The sequence below is a fragment of the Zymoseptoria tritici genome, chromosome 3 (genome assembly GCF_000219625.1).
Source record: "Zymoseptoria tritici IPO323 chromosome 3, whole genome shotgun sequence".
In the NCBI taxonomy this organism is placed as follows: Eukaryota; Fungi; Ascomycota; class Dothideomycetes; order Mycosphaerellales; family Mycosphaerellaceae; genus Zymoseptoria; species Zymoseptoria tritici.
In genome coordinates, this window is record NC_018216.1 from 978,966 (window position 1) to 997,661 (window position 18,696).

At 52.4% G+C, this 18,696-nt stretch overlaps 4 protein-coding genes across 4 annotated transcripts; 2 read left to right on the top strand and 2 right to left on the bottom strand.

Annotated features, from left to right (window-relative positions):
• Nucleotides 1-756: 756 nt before the first annotated feature.
• MYCGRDRAFT_38178 (uncharacterized protein) lies at nucleotides 757-3,813 on the bottom strand (the record flags this gene model as incomplete). Its single annotated transcript, XM_003854490.1, has 8 exons — nucleotides 757-1,467; nucleotides 1,521-2,044; nucleotides 2,100-2,712; nucleotides 2,772-2,801; nucleotides 2,854-2,984; nucleotides 3,057-3,126; nucleotides 3,186-3,429; nucleotides 3,482-3,813. 8 exons carry the CDS (start codon nucleotides 3,811-3,813, stop codon nucleotides 757-759), a joined length of 2,655 nt encoding a protein of 884 aa, XP_003854538.1.
• Nucleotides 3,814-6,754: 2,941 nt separating this feature from the next.
• On the top strand, nucleotides 6,755-9,002 carry MYCGRDRAFT_39501 (uncharacterized protein; the record flags this gene model as incomplete). Its single annotated transcript, XM_003853675.1, has 10 exons — nucleotides 6,755-6,853; nucleotides 6,917-7,142; nucleotides 7,260-7,363; nucleotides 7,461-7,599; nucleotides 7,653-7,690; nucleotides 7,744-7,873; nucleotides 8,102-8,250; nucleotides 8,304-8,543; nucleotides 8,596-8,788; nucleotides 8,860-9,002. The coding sequence occupies 10 exons, from the start codon at nucleotides 6,755-6,757 to the stop codon at nucleotides 9,000-9,002; spliced, it is 1,461 nt and encodes a 486-aa protein (XP_003853723.1).
• A 1,921-nt stretch (nucleotides 9,003-10,923) lies between these two features.
• Nucleotides 10,924-13,144, bottom strand: MYCGRDRAFT_85078 (uncharacterized protein; the record flags this gene model as incomplete). Its single annotated transcript, XM_003854489.1, has 5 exons — nucleotides 10,924-11,274; nucleotides 11,325-11,593; nucleotides 11,672-12,224; nucleotides 12,278-12,996; nucleotides 13,063-13,144. The coding sequence occupies 5 exons, from the start codon at nucleotides 13,142-13,144 to the stop codon at nucleotides 10,924-10,926; spliced, it is 1,974 nt and encodes a 657-aa protein (XP_003854537.1).
• A 1,397-nt stretch (nucleotides 13,145-14,541) lies between these two features.
• Nucleotides 14,542-16,690, top strand: MYCGRDRAFT_39012 (uncharacterized protein; the record flags this gene model as incomplete). Its single annotated transcript, XM_003853676.1, has 3 exons — nucleotides 14,542-14,863; nucleotides 14,923-15,078; nucleotides 15,246-16,690. The coding sequence occupies 3 exons, from the start codon at nucleotides 14,542-14,544 to the stop codon at nucleotides 16,688-16,690; spliced, it is 1,923 nt and encodes a 640-aa protein (XP_003853724.1).
• Nucleotides 16,691-18,696: the final 2,006 nt, after the last annotated feature.

Genomic DNA, 18,696 nt, shown 5'->3' on the forward strand with positions numbered 1-18,696 from the left:
GACGACGACACGAAAGCGTCAATACACCGGGACGCCTTAGACTTGTTGGCCCAGCTTGGTGAATGGCGAGTTGAGTGGAGTGACTCCCCTCACAGCCAAGACCTTCCACTGCGACTGTCCTCTTGCTTGAGCCAACCTTACCCTCACGAATGCCTGGGACCTCCGCTTGGATATCCTTCAAAGTACGCTGCAACGACTGACAGTTTGTACCAGGGCGCAGTCGTCTTCGTTTCGAACTTCATTCTTACCACACTTCCTGCGGGCATGGACGGTGCAGCTGGCATAGTCCTCGGAATACAGCACGCAGCCAGGGAGATCTGTCGCGGTCTACCTTATTTCATGACCTCTCCTCACAGCCACAGATCGAGACTAGACTCACTCTGGTCACTTCACCTGGCGTGGAAAGTGCTGGGCGGTCTTGACTCACCGGTGAAACTGAGGGAATGGCTTAGACGCCAGGCCGATGATACTGCTTCGACTTTTGGGAGCTGGTTGGTGTCGCCGAAAGATCTTGCCCAAGCTATCAGAGAATCTTGACCGGTTGTGGACGGAAATGGCAAGGAGATGTTGGACGGTAGAATCACTCCAGGTCTTAGCGAGCTGAAAGCGGTGTGTACAGCTCTACCTGAAGGCCTCATCGAACGATTAAGCATGACCACGATCCGCTCCCACCATAAGGGCCCCCCATCAACAGAATGTACACTCCTGCCAATCCCATCCGCCCGTGACATACTCGGAAGTCCTTTCAAGGGAGAATTAAGCTGGCGGATGCACGGGAACCGTGTAGTCGTAAGAAGCCTTCTGTCTCGCCAGCCCATCCAGCAGCTTAGCCTCGCCCGTCAAGGTGAAGTTGAACGTCAAGCGGGCATCATAGTCAATCTGGACCTCGTAGTCACCGGGATAGATGATCAGATCCCCGTGTTCATCCCCTCGAGCCAGAGCGCCAAGACTCAGACTGAATGATAGTTCCGCGGATGCACCTGCAGAAAGACCGTGAAGACGAGCGTATGAAGCAAGCCATTTGTTGGGGTACGGAGCGGGTCCGGCATTTGGCGTGCGAAGAAAGACCAGGCCGACGTAGTCCGAGCCAAGCGAGCCGCTGTTGTGGACTTTGATCGACAATTCGGTCCATGGCGATGCGTCATTTTTCTTGGGGGAAGTGGTGTAGCTCGCGGTAGAGTCTACAAGACTGGCGATGTCGTAGGAGGCTTGTGGTGCTTTGGCCCAGTCGAACTCGAATGTCGTATAATGGAGACCATAGCCGAAGGGAAGTACGGGCTCTTTGTTGTACCATTTGTATGTACGGCCAGGCGAGGAGTCGCTTGGTCTGAGATTGGGGTCGAAGAGGCTGATCTGGTTGATATAGTCTGCTGGATATTGCGTGATCGTGAGTCTGCCGGCCGGGGACTGCTTTCCGACGAGTACATCGATGAGGGCTGATCCACCATCTTGGCCTGGATAGCCAGCCTGTCATGGTTTAGCGTACAGTAACAAAATCGGCGGCTTCATGAAGAACTCACCCAGACAAGCGAGTTGACGTTCTTGTTCCTTAACAATGCACTATCGTCGACCTGCCCACCTCCAAACTGCACGACAACCAATGGCTTGCCGAGCTCTGAAAGCTGCTGCACAAGATCAAGCTGATTTCCAGGCCATGATATCGAGGTTCGATCGCGGCTTTCCTTTTCGATGCTGGAATCGATACCACCAGCATAGATGATCACATCGGCATCTCGCGCAGCCGAGAGAGCGGAAGCAAAGCCTGTCGTGTTTGTGGAATTGATTGCGGTCCCGTTCGTAAAGGATATGTGACCCCACTGCGCTTGAGCTGCTGCCAATGGACTGACCAGGTATGGAGCGATGCCCTGGTAGATTCCTTGCATTTGTGTTGTAGCATTGGCCCACGGACCGATGAGTGCTACAGAGTTGTACGATTTCTTCAACGGCAGCAAGCCATCATTCTTCAACAGGGTAATTCCTTCTGAAGCTGCTCTGTAGGCGGTGGCTTGGGCGAATGGGGTGCTCACGTCGGCGAAGGATAAACCTGCGAGTCGTTCATCAGTTTCTACTCTGTCCATTCTCGGCGAGTTACTACTGACCATCATACTCTGGCTGGCCGTCAAAATACCCGACGGTAAAGAGAGCATTGTAAAGCCTCGTCAAGCTGATATCCATTTGGGCCTCGGTCGTCCAATTGTTGGCCACAGATGTATTGAGCTGAAGATAGCTGGTTCCGCAGTTTGTATCCGTACCAGCATTCAAAGCAACGGCCGCGGCCGCAGGCTCGGTGTCGGTGAAGTTGTGCGGCGTCCAGATGTCCTTGACTGCTTCGCAATCCGAAGTGACATAATGATAGGGCTCGTTGAAGTTCCACTGATCCCTCAGCACGTCTTGGAGAAAATACTCGCTCGCACATGCAGGCACCCCATACACAGCATTGTAACTGCACATGATGGAACCGACATTCACATCTCGGACACAGGTCTTGAATGCCGGCAGGTAGTACTCTCCGAGGTCCTGTGGGGTCGGTTCGTAGTTTTGTGCATGACGGTTCGTCTCAACATCGTATACCGCGAAGTGCTTACAAGTGGCAATGATTTGTTTGTGATCGGTCTTCTCTTTTCCGCCTTGGAGACCGGGTACCAGACTCGCCACATAACGCTGGGCATGGAACGAATCCTCGGTCGGAACCTCGAGACCGCGTCCCCATCGCTGTGGCGTCAGGATTGTTAGGCAAGATGCTCAGTAGCGCAGTCACTGTCATGACTTACGGGATCCAGGAACGTGTTCATGTTTGGAGTCTAGAATGGTGCTTTAGCATGTTTTTCTTGTTGTCATCCAGGCGGAACGCACCCAGAAGTCGTAGCCAGAGTGTGCGTAATTGGCAAACGCTCGCGCTTCTTTGCCGATGATGGAGGCCACATCATAAATGAGAGGGTCATCAAAAGCCGCTCCCATCAGAATTGGTAAGGGAAAGCTGGTGGCTGCAAAGGGCATAAGTCAGCGGTGGTTCAAATTCCAGCTTTCGATGCAGTCTTGCCGTCCTTCGTTCTTACCATAGCTGAAGTCGCTGCCGTTTGGAGAATCGAAACTCACGCCCCGGCTTCCAGCAACGCCGTGGAGCGCCTGTAGAAACAAGGTCAGCGGGAATGTTGGACAATATCCGATTGATGATATGGACAGACCTCGTTCCACCACTCGTAAGGTGGCAGGCCAATCCTCGGGAGACCGAGAGCCCCGTCGACCAAGTTGGTCGCCTTCTCCTCGACGGTCATCTGGGAAATGAGGGCAGCAATGCGGTCATCCTGCGAGAGGGACGTATCGCAAGCTTTGTTGGCACAGAAAGGGTCGGTCAGACACACTGGAGACCGTTTGACCCCCTTCGGAGGCGGATGCGGATTGGGATTGCTGATAGAGTAGAGGTTCATACTCGTAAGTGTTAGTCGAGCGACTCACACAAAGCGACAGATTGGTCACATACACATAAGTACCTCCACAAATTTCGGAGGAGTCTCCTGGGCAGGTATAGTTGCAACTGCTTTCGCTCAACTTCGTAGAGTCTGGACTGAGAACATTGCCGCAGAAGCATTGTGTAGTGTACTCCACAGCACTGTAGTGGTATCCTTGGTAGCCACACTTGTTGGCACACACCTGAGGATCATTCTGAGGAATGCTTATTTGCGGGCCATCCAGATAGCGGGTGTCGGCATCGGTGTGACATCCAAGATACGAGATGGAGGCGTTGTAGTTGTAAGCTTCATTGACTCCAGTACAGACGAAGCTGTTGCTCTGCGCCCTGACGGACAGGGACATGAAGCTGCCGAGGCAGACGAAGATGGACCAAGCAAGCATATCGAGCGCAGCGTGCAAGAGTGAGGTGCTCAGCGGCGGGAAGGGCTCGGCGTCGTTTGCTTATAGCCAAATCGCAGCAGGAGGACTCTGCTCTTCGATCCCGACTTCTTGTCCAGGGGATTTCTTCGAAAGACTATAATGGCCAGACCGGGTACCAGGCACAAGCAGGGCTTGCATTCGCGGAGGCATTCGCTGTTCAGCCTAAAGTTTGGAACCTCGTCGCCCACAGCCGCGAGTTGACCGCCCAGGACCGCATATAGTTCTTCCAGTGGCAATCAGTGGGGTTTGCAGCTTCACTTGACATTATGTCGCTGGGAGAAGCATGGAATCGAGTCGCGATGATGACACACTCATCGGGACGATACATGGCAGTACGTTGCATCGTACCGGTCCGGCAGCCTGCTTTCCACAATGATCCTTGTACTGTCTCTCCGAACCTCACCCTGTTGCCCGATGTGCTGCCGCATCGCATTCACCCGCCGCACATCGCACGCCTTGATCTTCCGTCTCAATTTAGGCTGTCGCGCTGGATGCGGGCGTTCAGGACAGGCATATCCGCGGTGTCAAGACGAGGAGAAGCCGGGCAGCTATAGCTCTCCTGACACTCCCGGGGGATTGACATGATCGACACAGCTGCGGTTCAAGCTCGACAGTGCTGACGCAGCCAAGAAAGTGCAGAGGCTTGAATAGACTAGGTTGGTAGCATGCCAATGCTTCGAGTATGCGATTGAAGCGCCACGTGCATGAATGTCGCAGAGCATGAGATGAGTTTGTTCCGATTAATGCCTCAGGCATGATTTATGCTTAGTCACCTTGCGCCTCAGGCAGCTGGAGGTCTCAATCTTAGTTTCCTTCTCCCTCCATCCTTCGATCATTCGTCACGTACACATCGAGCCATGTCCTCGCATCGATTGCAGCCTACTGCAGCGCGAAGAATCGACTGGAATCGGGCCACAAAGGAATAGCCGTATGAATACAGGCGTCCGCTCCATGTCCGTACGCCTGACTTACCTGCACCTTTACATGCACCGCGTAAAGCGACCTGTTTCATTGACGAAAAGACGATCCGCAGTGCGATACGACGAGTCTGTGAACCCACCTCGACGACGCTTCACTTGCGGCCTTGGTCCGTGAATCTTTGTTGATCAACATTGGACGATCTCCCGGCTTTGACTTATCTCGACCACGAGCTCGGCGCTATTGCCTGATCACCGACGTTGGACGCATCACTGTAAATAAGCAGTCCGCCATACTGGGACTGTCATCCCGCGGAGCAGTACTGCCAAAAGATCGGCGTCCTGAAGATCATCGCACCCCACAGATTATCGCCGGTCATCTCACTCGCAGGACCTACTCCGGCGAGGCATGGATCTAGAGCTAGCCATCCGATGTACTGCTTCTTAAGTCTTGGTTCGAAGATCTTGGTTCCTCGCGCTGGCTTTCAAGAGCTCGACTAACTCCCTAGGCCTCTCAACGGCGATCTTCACGGTGCCTTCATGGGCAATGCGGGTGGACTCGGGGGGCTTCCGAATATCGATGGATCCCGTGACTGATATCTCGGCGCTTGTGAATGCGACCTTGCAGGATCGCGGGCCCTACTACGGGCCATCGGACGAGCGAGTCGATGTGGCTCCCTTCCCATCAAAAGTCCCATCGACTCGGCGATTGGGAGCTATCTCGCCGCTGGGGCTCACAAACTGGAGGGTTTTCATGCGCTGAGCTGTCCCGGAGCTTCGAATGATGAAATTATGTGGCTCGGTCCGATCCCGAGGACTCTGTCTGGAGTCGTCCGTCTCGAGCAGCAGCTTCTGACTGATGATTTGTGCGTGCTGCAAGATTCCTGTGAATATGCATACGGCCACAGTAAAGAAAGGACTAGACCGGACTTGCTCCTATTCCGGTTCCGGTCTCCGTGCGTACGCAATCAACCCTGTTTCGGGAGCTCCACGTAGCACTACCTCGATTCTCGAATCGAGTCGGCGTCGGAACAATGTCTGTATATTTGGAGAACTGACGGGTCGCCAACTTCCGGACGGCTACATCGTTGATCATTCCATATCCAGTCCAATCGTACTCACGTCACCCATTGTGCAACCTGCTTTCACGTTCTTCATTCCCGGGCAATGAGCAAGACCAGAGCGTCATACTTAATGACACCGCACCAACTCGAGCAACAAATGCGGACAGGGATCAAGCTTGGCCGAGGTTTAATTGCGCGCAGCGCAATATAAAGTTGCAGGTGGTCAGCCAAAAACTGGTTTGGCCGCTACTCGCGTCTAATTAGTCGCTCAAATTTACAAGTGGCTTAGTGCTGCATTCACGCGTACACTATATACCGCCGGGCGTATCTTACTTTTACACAAGCAGCAACGGCAGGGTCACAAGCTAGAACGGCAGGGTCAGAACGTCAGGGTCACCCTACGAGATTCCGTTTAATGTCCCGTTCAATGTCCCGTTTAATGTCCCGTTTAATACTGTGCTTAAATCTATTCAAATTAGTCCCCGAGTCGAGGGATTTGGCGCTGGGGGCAGCCTATTCGGATTCCAAAATACGTATCTCCCTCGTCTTCTTGAACATCTGCATAAAAGTACACAAAGCTGCCGCTCGGAGCCGGCACTTGCGATGCGTGATATATAACGACTACACGCACAACGTCGGATGGGCGGCCCAGTCCCCTTCCGTCTTCGCTCGATAGACTTCCGGTCGACTTATGAAAGTACCTTAGGCAAATTGCAGCCGACCAAACGCACTATACCCCATTCCTCTCTTCCTACACAGCTTTGCGTCTACTTTGGCATCACTCTTGCGCTATTCCAAGTCGCATCATCTACAACTTTCTCATCAGAGTCCAGCAGCATGTTCGATACCCCTTTTAATCTATTGCTCAATCACACTGGGCATATGAGTCCGTACCTCATTCTTGCTGTGATCACAGCCACGTACCTTGGCTTCAAGATCGTCCGATCGCTCCACGATGCGTATTTTGGGCCTCTTTCAAAGGTAGCTGTTCTTCACAACCCTATCGTGGCCCAGTAGTGTCACTGACACTGTGACGCCGCCCAGTTCCCAGGACCGAAGCTCCGAGCTCTCAGTAAATGGCCGTCAAATATCACAGTGATACGCGGCAGCGAAGGCGTCGAGCTTCCTGCACTCCACGAGCAGTACGGGCCAGTCGTTCGAATCGGGCCAAAGGAGCTTTCCTACGCGGGTGGAGCGGCGTCTTGGCGAGGCATATATGGGTGGGCAAACAACCCTCGCTCCTGCCCGATGTATGCTGACTTTCGACGCAGTTTCCGGAAGTCCGGCGATGCCCATCCAGCCAAGTTGGAGAAAGACTACGGTGAGTTGCGGCCATGACTGCCCACCAAAAGTTGAAGTCTGCCACTGATTTCGCACCGTCCCACAGCCAAACCACTCAATCGAGTTGATGGGATATTCACGGCTGATGATGCGAACCACGGTCGACAGCGGAAAATCTTGTCTCACTCGTTTGCCGACAAGACTTTGAAGGTGAGAGCCGCTGCAAGGGAGACGGCCGTTGATGGAGCCTTGAGGGCGTTGCATAGCCGCCTGCCGACCTGCAACATTGCTGATTGCTTAATTTCAGGACTTTGAGCCAATGCTGAAGCTGTGGGTCGGAAAACTGACGGACAGGATCGCTGACAAGTCCGGCGAAGAGGTCGATCTGTTGCAATATTACAACTGCACCACATTCGATATCATGGGCGACTTGACTTTTGGCGAAGGTGAGCGTTCACCTCAAACGTGCCAGAATGGACAGTCTTGACCGTACGACTAGACTTGCACATGCTTGAGACTGGAGAATACAACGACTGGGTATGACCGTCTCGGAATAGGTGCCACTTGTGTCGCCGCTCACATCGTAGCAGGTCAAGGCTATATTCCAGGGAATCAAGAGTGGCACAATCATTCGGGGGGTCAAGCACCTGAGCGCCATCTCCGAGTGGGTAGTAAACCGGTTCGTTGTGTACAACCCGAAAGTCAGGACAGCAACCGCAGGTGCGTCGGGAGAGTTGTGGGATGGGTCATCTGCAGCTAACTTTCCATAGAGCATTGGAAGTTCTCCAAAGACAGAGGCATGTACATCCATGCATCGAGTCCCACCAGGTTGAGAGCTGACTTACGAATGGATAGTGGATCGCAGACTTGCAAGAACCGAGTAAGTACGCCGATAGGTGGCAAGCATCGAATGAAAAATCCGTGGAGCTCGGGCATACATGCCGTCAGCTCCAAGCTTTGCTAATGTTTGCTCTCTATATAGTGAGCGTCGTGATCTATGGACAAAGATACTCGCGAAGAGCAACACTCCAGAAGCGCTGACATATGACGAACATCACTCCAATGCCGCCATCTTCATGGTCGCGGGCACTGAAACGGTTGGTAGACCTCGGTTGCGGCAACCCTACGAAACTGACCGTGGTCCATTCAGACCGCTGCGGCTCTCGCCGGAACAACCTACTGGCTTCTGCGCAATCCCGATTGCTTGAACAAGCTCACCTCGGAAATTCGCGATGCATTCGCGAACGCTGCAGAAATTACCCTGGACTCGGTCCAGCGTCTCCAGTATCTGCAAGCTGTACTCCAAGAGGGTCTTCGCATGTACCCACCCGTGCCCTCCAAGCTACCGCGCGAAGTGCCCGCAGGAGGAACAATGATTGACGGCGAATTGGTGAGTTAGGCTGCGAATACCGGTTCGACTGCGTTCCTAACCTTGGCTTCAGATCCCCGAACACACCAGCGTCGGGGTGCATCAACTCAGCACCTACAGATTGGAGTCAAACTTCAAGGATGCCTACGAGTTCCACCCGGAGCGCTGGCTCGGCGACGAACGGTACGCAAACGACCACCTTGATGCTCTTGAGGCCTTCAGCGTTGGTCCCCGAAGCTGCATAGGGAAGAACCTGGCATGGCATGGTAAGTAGACTTTGACCCTATATCGAGTAATGCCTCCGTGAGATCATGGCTACTGACCATCACCTTTGCAGAGATGAGACTCATCCTCACCAACATCCTCTTCCATTTTGATCTGCAGTTGTCAAAGGAGTCGATCGATTGGCACGACCAAAAGATCTACACGATTTGGGAGAAGAGACCGTTGCTCGTTCGAGCGGTACCCCGATCTTCTTGACCAGGGGTTCTTGCTCTTGGAAAAACAGCACGCTGATGACTCTCAGCTCTATGCATTGCTCGCTTGTTGACACGGACATGATATAGATGGTGTCTCGCTCTTGCCTGCAGAATGATCCTTCGCACGCTTGGTCTTGCAGTTGTTGATATCTCTATCAGTAGTGTACAATCCGCAAAATCATGAATTACAGCACCGGGGCCAAACTCCTTGAAACGCCTTATCCTAGCATGGCATTACTTTATTCAATTTCCGAACAGACTAGTAAGATGACAGCACCAGGACCAAGCTCTCTCCGGAAGACCTTGATCCTAGCACGACATTACCTCACACATCTCCTGAGCAGAATTATAAGGGCGGCATCGTTCGCCAGACAATCGCACGTACATCAACATTCAACATTGAACCCATCACCCCCAAACAACATCATCCGTTTGCCCGACGATACACGAACACCGACATTCGACTTCGAAAACATCAACGTCAATCAACATCGATTGTTCGCCAGACAATCTCACACACACATCGCCACCCTACATCGATCTCATCTCCGGCAATCTCCACCTAAAAGCGCCATGCAGCTCCTCGCTCTCATCTCCACGGTTCTCATGGTCCTTGGCCTCGCGGCAGCCGGTATGTATTCCCAGCACAGTCATACACATCGCAGTGGCCTTTCTGACTGGTATAGACTGCTCGCGTCCATACTACTACTCCTCCCAAGGGAAATGCCAGCTGTACCCTTGCGAGAGTTCGTCCGACTGCTACGGTTTGCCGATTCTAAACTGCCAGAAGGGGTTCTGCCAAGATCACTACTAGACCCCGGGTACGTTGACGCCAGACCTGTCGTTTGGATCGCCGTGCTGTCGCCCATGCTGACTGAGACGACAGGGACAAGTGAAGGTTGATGCAATGGTACTCTTCCCTCATTGAGGGTTTGACGAGGCCACGGGGACTGCCAACGAGGAGGAGTGTTGAATGCCGGTGGCTGGCGATGGCAGGCAAGCACCATCAGGCGTATGCATAGATTTCTCACACTTCTCGATTAGTCCTTCAACCAACCTCTTCATCAATTGTACAGCTTCAACAGGTTGGTGATCGCATTCTCGATGATGGTGTGCAGCGACGACTTCCCGTCCGGTCGACCTTTATGCAGCTTTTGCTATCACTCCTGCTGGAAAGCTCATTTGTCATCGAGCGCGGAAGAGACGAAAACGCAAGCTGCGAGTATTCTTGGAAGTGAGTGGAACATTCTGGTGGCCTGAATCATCATTGCAATCTGGTCTTGTAGAAATTGGGAGCCATTGGGGGGAGTACTTATAGGCATACCGGCTGCAGCCTCCCTTGGTAGGATCGAAACGCAACATGAAAGAGCCTACGCGCTGTACGCTGAATGTGGAGGAAAACACGGCCTTCTCCACCAGGAGCTTCCGCCGCTGCGCTGATTGTGAGGCAGACACGTCTTACACTCCAACTCGTTCACCCTAAGCCATGGGCTGCAAGACGTGCCATTCTTGCGAAGCAATGTCAGCTCCATTGAGTGGCATTGACTCATGGCGGGTTGCCGAAGGACAGGCTAATACCGTTGTTATGGGTGGACAGAGAGTCTGTGAATCAGCGAGTGGTGGAGTATGAGCTTGGACTTCAGTAGCATCTTAGACCGCGCCTCGGGATGATCTTGAGCATCGAACGGACTTTGTGGACACGCTGCGATTTGGTGAGGTACCTTTGCTTGCGGCTGACTGCTGCCGACTATTCGGAGTTGAGCCCGACGAACCCCATTGACCCAACTTCACCTCCTTCGCCAGTCCATGATCCCGCGACGTCTGTAGTTCACAGATAGGCGGACATTAATGTATGTATCTCGCCGACCAGCACTTGAAGGTATTCCGTCATGTCTCGCCTGCGACGCCTTCATGATTGCCAATCATGACATGCCAGTGTACGCCGCCGTCCCTCTTGTGATGTAGACCTGCCCAATCAGCACCACACAGCCAATGATAGTCGCAAAAGCGATGATCGGCAAGTTGATCCAGGCAAAGTCTCGACTCCGGACGTGAATGTTCTTCCGAGACAAGATATCTCGCCACAGGAGGCCGGCCAATGAAGCACTGAACGCTGTGCTAAATGCGCCGTAATTGACTCCGATAACCATGCTGTATACGGTGGCCCAGAACATGCGCTTCGAGATGGGAATGCCGTCGTTGTGTCGAATCTGGATCCAGGATTGGAGAACGCGACAGAGGAGGATGGTGGTGCCAATGTTGGTGCCGGCGAACTGTAGGTTCGTCAGTGACTGCCAGATATGGCTTCGGCTTGAGCACTTACATTGCAGAGGACGACGGATAGGAAGGCCATTCCGCCGATGGCACCAACCACGCCCGTTTTCAAGACCCAGTGATTCCACCCATATGCGAACACTGCCACCCAGCCCTTTGTCACTAGTCCCTCCACGAGGATGAACATGCAGAACGCGAAAGGGACGAGCTTCAGGGGCAGATAGCGAAGGACGGTCGTGGCAGTGGGAAAGGTCTGTCTTGCCCACTTCCAACAACTGACGATAAGAGAGTAGAGGGTCTTTTCTTCATGCGGTGCGTCTGGCGCAGACCGCGATAGGGTCGATGCAGCGGCTGCTTCTGTAATAGATGGAACTTTCGATGTGGCTGTTTGCGAACAGTCTTTCTCGTGGACGGGTACTTTTTCGGTCTCGTCTCGAAGATCCATGGCAATCGAGGAGACGTCGTCCTGTGGCGGCGATGTTTCCTTTTCGAGAGCTTGCCCGGGACAGGTATCTTTACTAAATTCAGCATCTGGTGCGGAATCGACTTTGGACTCCGCGGGCAGCTCATCCATTTTGAACTCATCGGAAGTTGTCTCGGACTGAAGCTCGCCCCTTGCGGTCCGCCGTGAATGGTCACGATGCTTCCAGCCTCGAACGACATCCCATGTGAACATGATGGCGGCCGCTGGCGTAGTGACCCAGTAGACTGGATGCTCGCTCCCACTTGGACTCGCAGCATTCAATACGAGAATCGTGATCAAGGTTGCACCCATGAGTGTTGCTCCGAAGATTGCGCTCGGTCGGTCCAGATAGGGATTGAGAATCTCGGAGAGTGCAGTCAAGTCGTCGTCGTCATCTGTTGGCTTTTCCACAGGAATGTTCGGATTGACAGGTTCCCGCATCTTGACCTCATCGGGAAGCTCACACATTTGGATGGTTTTCGGCACCTGCAACAAGACTAATCAGAGATGTGGCGCCAAGGGGTGATGCCTGTACTTACGAGACCGTTACCTCGAAAGAGGACGTACAGCAGAAATGGAAAGAGAAGGACCACAGTGGCGATAACTGGAACTATAACATTCGCCGTATAGACGATGAACTTGATCCCAAATGCTCCGGCCAAGACGAGGTTGGTGGGATTCGAGGAGACCAGTACGGTGGACCCAATGTTTGCCATAGCAAATTGGGCATATATCCAGGCTTTCTCGTGGTGTATGTTTTGAGAAGCTTTTGTTACATACGCGAGGAAAGGTGTACCGGACAATACGATAGGGTCGTTCCCTACCAGACATGCCATGCCGAAGAAGAAGCAGTAGAGATAGAAGAAGAGACGGTGACCGTGCTTTCCGCCTTTCTGAAGCACCTTGAAGGCGAGCCACTTGATCAAGCCTGATGCATCGATGGAGATGGCAATGTAGGCCAGTGTGATGAAGAAGGCCATAATGTCAATGGGCGCAATGTGATTGGCGCCGATGGTGCCATCGTGTACCTCTTTTCTGCCGATCGCATGAATGGCCAGCAGAAACAGGTCGGCAATGAGAGGAGCCGTAACAAGGTCCACCGGGAACATGAAGCGTACGAAGAATGTCGCGGGCTCGCCGGCCGGTCGTGCTGATGTCTTTGGCACGATCCGCAGCGCTCGCAAGGACGCCACGACAGCAGACACCAGCTGCCGTGGAAGGTATACCGGAATGTGAAATGGGAACAGGACCGTCAGATCTGAGGGGCAGACGCGGCGTCAGTCTGTCGCTCAGCGATAGCAGAGGCGGTGTGGGTAGAACATACTGGCCAAGACAAAAACGATCAGTGTGATGATCGAGCGCCATTCCCGAATGCGATCAGTGTCCAGATCCACGGTATCGGACATGACTGGATTGGCTGCAAGGATGATTATGAGTTCGGACGGAAAGCGAGGGACAATGACTGCTTCGTTGTGAAACGCGGCATCGTAGACGATGCAGGACGATGCTCTTGTATCTTCGTCACAGCGCGTTGTTAGTGTTGAGGTAGAACTGTGCTGACAGAGGCAGTGTTCGTCTGGGGTCTAGCTGACAGAGGCGAAGCTAACAAGGAACGACCAGGTGGAGGCGGAGGGAGCTGACAAGTCTTGCTTGGCATGCCAGGGCTGGTTGATGGAACGGACAGGTGCCGGGTGTTGAGCTGGCGGTGAACGCAAAGGTGAACTGGTTCCGTGCCGGGTGACAAAATTGCTGCACAGACTACCTTACCTGCACGCCTATCTAGCATACCTAGATACCACAGTAACAGCACGATCATTGTGCAAACCAAGTAGGCCAACATATAGCATGTCTACTAGCATACCTAGACGTCTTTCTACCATGTCCAAGGTACGAACTCATCCTTATGCCTGTTTAGTTCTGATATGTCGACTACCTCGGACACGACTTTTGCGACAAGCCACTATTTTTGTCCCCAGAACAGAGAGGTCTTGGCGTTCATCACCTCACCTCATCTTTCTTTCCATCACCTCATCTCATCACCTTTCATCACTACCTCACGTCGTCAGCTTCCATGGACAAGACCTTGTCAGACCTTCTTTGTCCAGCTAAATCGGGTCATCAACGGCTCGAGAGCTCAACGCGCCAAGAATCCTCTAGCCTCGACATCGTCGTCGACGACGACTCCGCCCTTGTCCGCTCTGCCCTACCCTGCCTCTCCGTGCTCACCGACATGCCTCAACTACACCTCTCCCACGTTCTCATCTCTCGCTGTCGCGATCAACCCTGCAGCGTGCATGGCATACCGTTCGCTCGCTCCCACCGAGCATCGATACAGTCATGAACAGCGCACGATTATGTGTTTCATCTAGCCTCGCTCCTCGTCGGCTGCTGACGACGCGTCTGGGCACAATCGGTTCTACGCCATGGTCCCTGATGAACGCGGCGATTCAGGCCACGATCGTACTGCGGCGAGCAGCGCACTGAGTTGAGCTGCGCCCCGTTCGGAACCATGGCGTGTACAGGTCCCGTACATGGACCAAGAAATGCTTGCATATCCTCGAACAGCTCATCGAGCCAATCCGAGCCCAAGATTTTGTCAATCCCTCCCTGAAGAGGACGTCAACGGAGATCTCAACGGTAGGCTCTATTCTTGTACCCACGAAGCTATCTGTACAAGCATCATCCTGAAGCTTGGATATATGCCCATCGTATCCGCGTCGTTGGTCGGTGGCTCCAAGGACCGCCGTTTTGTCTGCGCTATTTTCTCCATTGTCACTTTATCGTCAGTTCGCAACAATCCGCAATGAAGGAAAGATCTGGCTTGTTCACGCGGATGTTGCGCCCATTCACACGTCGCGATGGCGCTCTTCGACCCTTCCGCTTGTTTTTCGCCGATCTGACCATTCTCTCTCGCCGCTACCTCTCCGACTGGACGGTCTTCAATCAAGTCGTCCTGGCGAGCGGAATTTTCATCTTCTTCACCAATCTCTTACCGGGCATTACTTTCGCAAGCGACCTGTACGACCTGACGGGGTCCAACTGGGGCACCATTGAGATTGTGCTGAGTATGGGCATCTGCAATGCTGTCTTTACTCTGTTCGGACTCCAGCCTTTGACGATTCTCGGTAAAGCTGCTCCGACACCCCGTCTTTCCAACGAGATGCTTACGCTCTCCATCCTCCAGGCGTTACCGGAAGCTTCACCATCCTCGCGGAGTACATCTACAAGATGTCCATCAACTCCTTTCAGGTCGACTTCCTTTCCTTCATGGCATGGTCGCTCATCCATGCTTGTTGGATTTTGTGGCTACTTGCCATATTCAACGCACACGAATGGACCAGTAAGTAGATCCACGTCCACGTTCGGCCTCAGCATTTCTTGCCATCTTCGGTCTGCACCGTACGACAAGTCCCTCAGCGGCTCGGAGTGTGCAGCCTGAGCAGAAGAACGAAAGTGGAGCTTCCGCGTTCCTGAGACTTCGCTGACCCTTACGACCTTCGCTCTTAGTGTTCTATGTCAGCGACTTCACCTGCGAGATCTTCAGCTTCCTCAACACCATCATCTACTTCTCCAAGGCTCTGCAGGAGCTACGACGTGGCCACCAAGAAATGGCCTTTGATGCCTTCCTCTACTCTGTCGTCGACTGCGTGGGAACATTCGCCTTGGCGGTGCTTTTGTCTACCGCCGAGAAATGGAAATTCTTCCCGAATCACCTGAAGCTCTGGCTGCGGCAATATGCGACCATAATTGCCGTTGTGACCTTCGTCGGTATCGGATACGTCGGAGACGCAGCAGGGCTTGAAAAGAATCGGCTTCAAACAAGCAGCGATCGCCTCGCACCATCGTCACCCACGCGCACGACTTTCTTCGTGCAATTTTGGCAACTGCCAGTCACCTATGCCTTTGTGGCCATCCTGCCTGGTGCGATTGTTGCAATGCTATTCTTCTTCGACCACGAAATCAGCACCATCATCTGCACGAACAAGCGACGATACGGTACCCGCAAACCTAGCGGTCTCGCTCTCGATATCATGCTGCTGGGTGTGACCACGGCTCTGTGTGGGCTACTGGGCGTCCCTCCATCGAACGGTCTTCTGCCGCAGTCACCATTGCATTCCGAGAGTCTATTGCACACCGACAAGGACGAAGAAGAGTTTGAGGAGGACATCTTGATCGATCGATATGGCATCGAGCACCTCGTTCGCAAACCCGTGAGCCGAGTCTACGAGCAGCGGTGGAGCAAGATGATCCAGTCTCTGGCGATCCTAGCCTGCATCGCACCTCCACTTCAAAAGGTCCTCGGCTTGACACCGAAGAGCGTGCTCGCAGGCCTCTTCATGTTCATGGGACAACAGAGTCTCTTCACCAATCCCATCCTCTCCCGGACACTGGATTTGCTCACGCCAGTACGACACCTACCCAAGCTTCCTCCTGGAATCGCGAGATATCGACCTATCCATGGGTACACGCTGTTCCAAGTCGTCATTGCCATTGCCGTATTCGTGGTGACACTTACGCCAGCCGCGCCCGGCTTTCCAGTCATCATCGCAGCATTGGTTCCTTTCCGTGTCCTTGTCATGCCAAAAATTTGGCACCCAGCGACACTCGCACACTTGGACAAATGGTCGTGTCGAGACGAGACACGCAAGGAAACGGAATGCGAGCCGAGCATGTGTGAGCGTGGAGGAGAAATTGCGACAGCACCTCTGATTCCAAGCCTGGTTGCGCTGTCCGACTTCGACGTCGAGCGAATATTGGCCCACCAGAGGAGTTCGATCTCTCACCGGAGGAGCGTCCTTTCCCGCCAAAGGAGCATCCTCACCCACCAGAGGAGTGTGCTCTCTCGTGAAAGGGGTGATCATGTCCTCTCACGCCAGGAGAGCGAGCCGATGATGCCGCCTGAGAGAAGTGCCACCACCGATACGTCTGGACGAGGCAGGCACGGATCCTAATTTTCCTTTGGATTTTGGCAATACCATGGCGCATATGTCTAGTCTCGAGGATCTTATTAAGAGAGCTTATTGTTGCAAGTGACGCGTACAAGTAAGTTGGTCTAATCGTCTTAATAGCCGTACATGTCGCCGTATATGCCACCGTACATGTAACGATATATAGCCGTACATGCCGCCGTACATGCTGCCGTACATATAACGATATATAGCCGTACATGCTACGTTACATATAACGATATATAAACGTACATGTAAAGATATATAACCGTACATGTAACGATATATAACCGTACACCGTTATTTTTTGAGGCCGCTAGCGCCTTGGCGCGGACGCTAGCGGGCCGTTTACTTCTAACCGACTTGAGATCGCCGTCAGGGGGTACGAGCTAGCCGGCTTTAGTCTAACGCCAAGTGGAGGAAAGGATTACAGTGGGGTGCAGTAAGTCTGGGCCTTGGCGTATGAACTTCGTGACCGCGTTTTTTAACACTATTCTTCTACACGCTCTTAATAGCTACACTACGCACCCCGTTGTTACAGATTTTACACAATCGTAGACGTAATACTAAACTTACGCTTAGCGAAAAATCCTTGTCACAGGTAAATAATGTATACACGAGAGTTCAGAGTCTATGTTAGATATAGCAAGTTCGATAAAGAAGCAGCCTAGAACCTCGCGGTAAGCGTAGAAAAGGATGTAGGCTACTAAGACAAAGTACGGGGTTACGCTACGTATTATAGAAAGGGCGCTAGTCCCTTATAATACCCCCCTCCTCTCGGTACGCGGAAAAGTCGTCGGCAACTAACATAAAAATAGCGGACTATTTACCCTCCTCCTTTAGACCTACTACAATCGTCTAATTAGCTAAAATTTACTACTATTGTCCGCTCTTTTCTTAGTATTATCGTAAGTCCGGGCGAAAACTATCGGATCCCGATATAATAAGCCCGCTATACTTTACTCTATCTCTTTACTTTTCTAGTATTGTCGAGAAAGTAATAATACATAGAAAACACGCCCTTAGAGCCTAGGGCTATATATAAATACCCTGCCCCCCCCTCTTTTCTACTACTATTATTACTAAATCGTTAAGGTAAGTTTTTAACCTAAAGGTTAAGGGTTCGAGTCCTTTACTTTTATCTAGGACCCTAGTGCTTTTCTAACAGAGTTATAGATAATATCTATTTTTAGTAATAATAACAATCCTCCGAACAACAACCTAGGTCCCGGCCTTACCTTCCTACTAGCCGCTAACAACCCGCCGGCGCCCGCCCCCGCTCCTCCTCTAGCGGCTCCCGCTTAGAACTAGCCGCGTACTATTATTTATTGCGAGCTATGCGCTAAGAGCGGAATCGACTACGTCCTACTGGTAGTATAAAATATATCCTGCCTATTTTCCGCCGGACCCTACTAATAAACTTAAATAGGCCGATCTCGCGCGTATAGGAGCTATTACTCTAAGCGTAAGAACTACGCTAAACTATAAGTTATAACCGGGCTCCGCTCGAAAGTCGCCGCTAACTACCTAGTCCTTAATTCGCCTATATTGCCTACGCCCTTTAGACCCGCGTAGGAACTTAGTAGGCAGCGTAAGTATCGCCAGCCTCCGCTCGAAAACCGTCGGCTAATTAGACTATAGTAATAAGGCTTATAATAGTTTAGGTGCTGCTCTTAAGGCTTAGAAGGCCCTAAAGCTACTATAGGTAGTAGGTTTGCTCTCTACGTAGGTTCTCTTCTTATCTCCGATCGAAAAGCCCTACTAACTGCTCGAAATAGTCTAGTAGCCTTAGAGATTACTTGTTCTATAGAGGAGGTCGTCGCGTAGTAAGGACAAATGTAAGTACTTCGCCGGTCTCCGTTCGGTATAACCCGCTAACTGCTTATTAGTCCTAGTAGCATTCCTACTACTCTCGTATTAGGTAGGCGTTACTCCTTGTAGATAGCTACTTCCGCTCGTTCTCGGTCGGTTCCCGGCGTAGAATATAGTAGTACGATTGCTATTCTAAA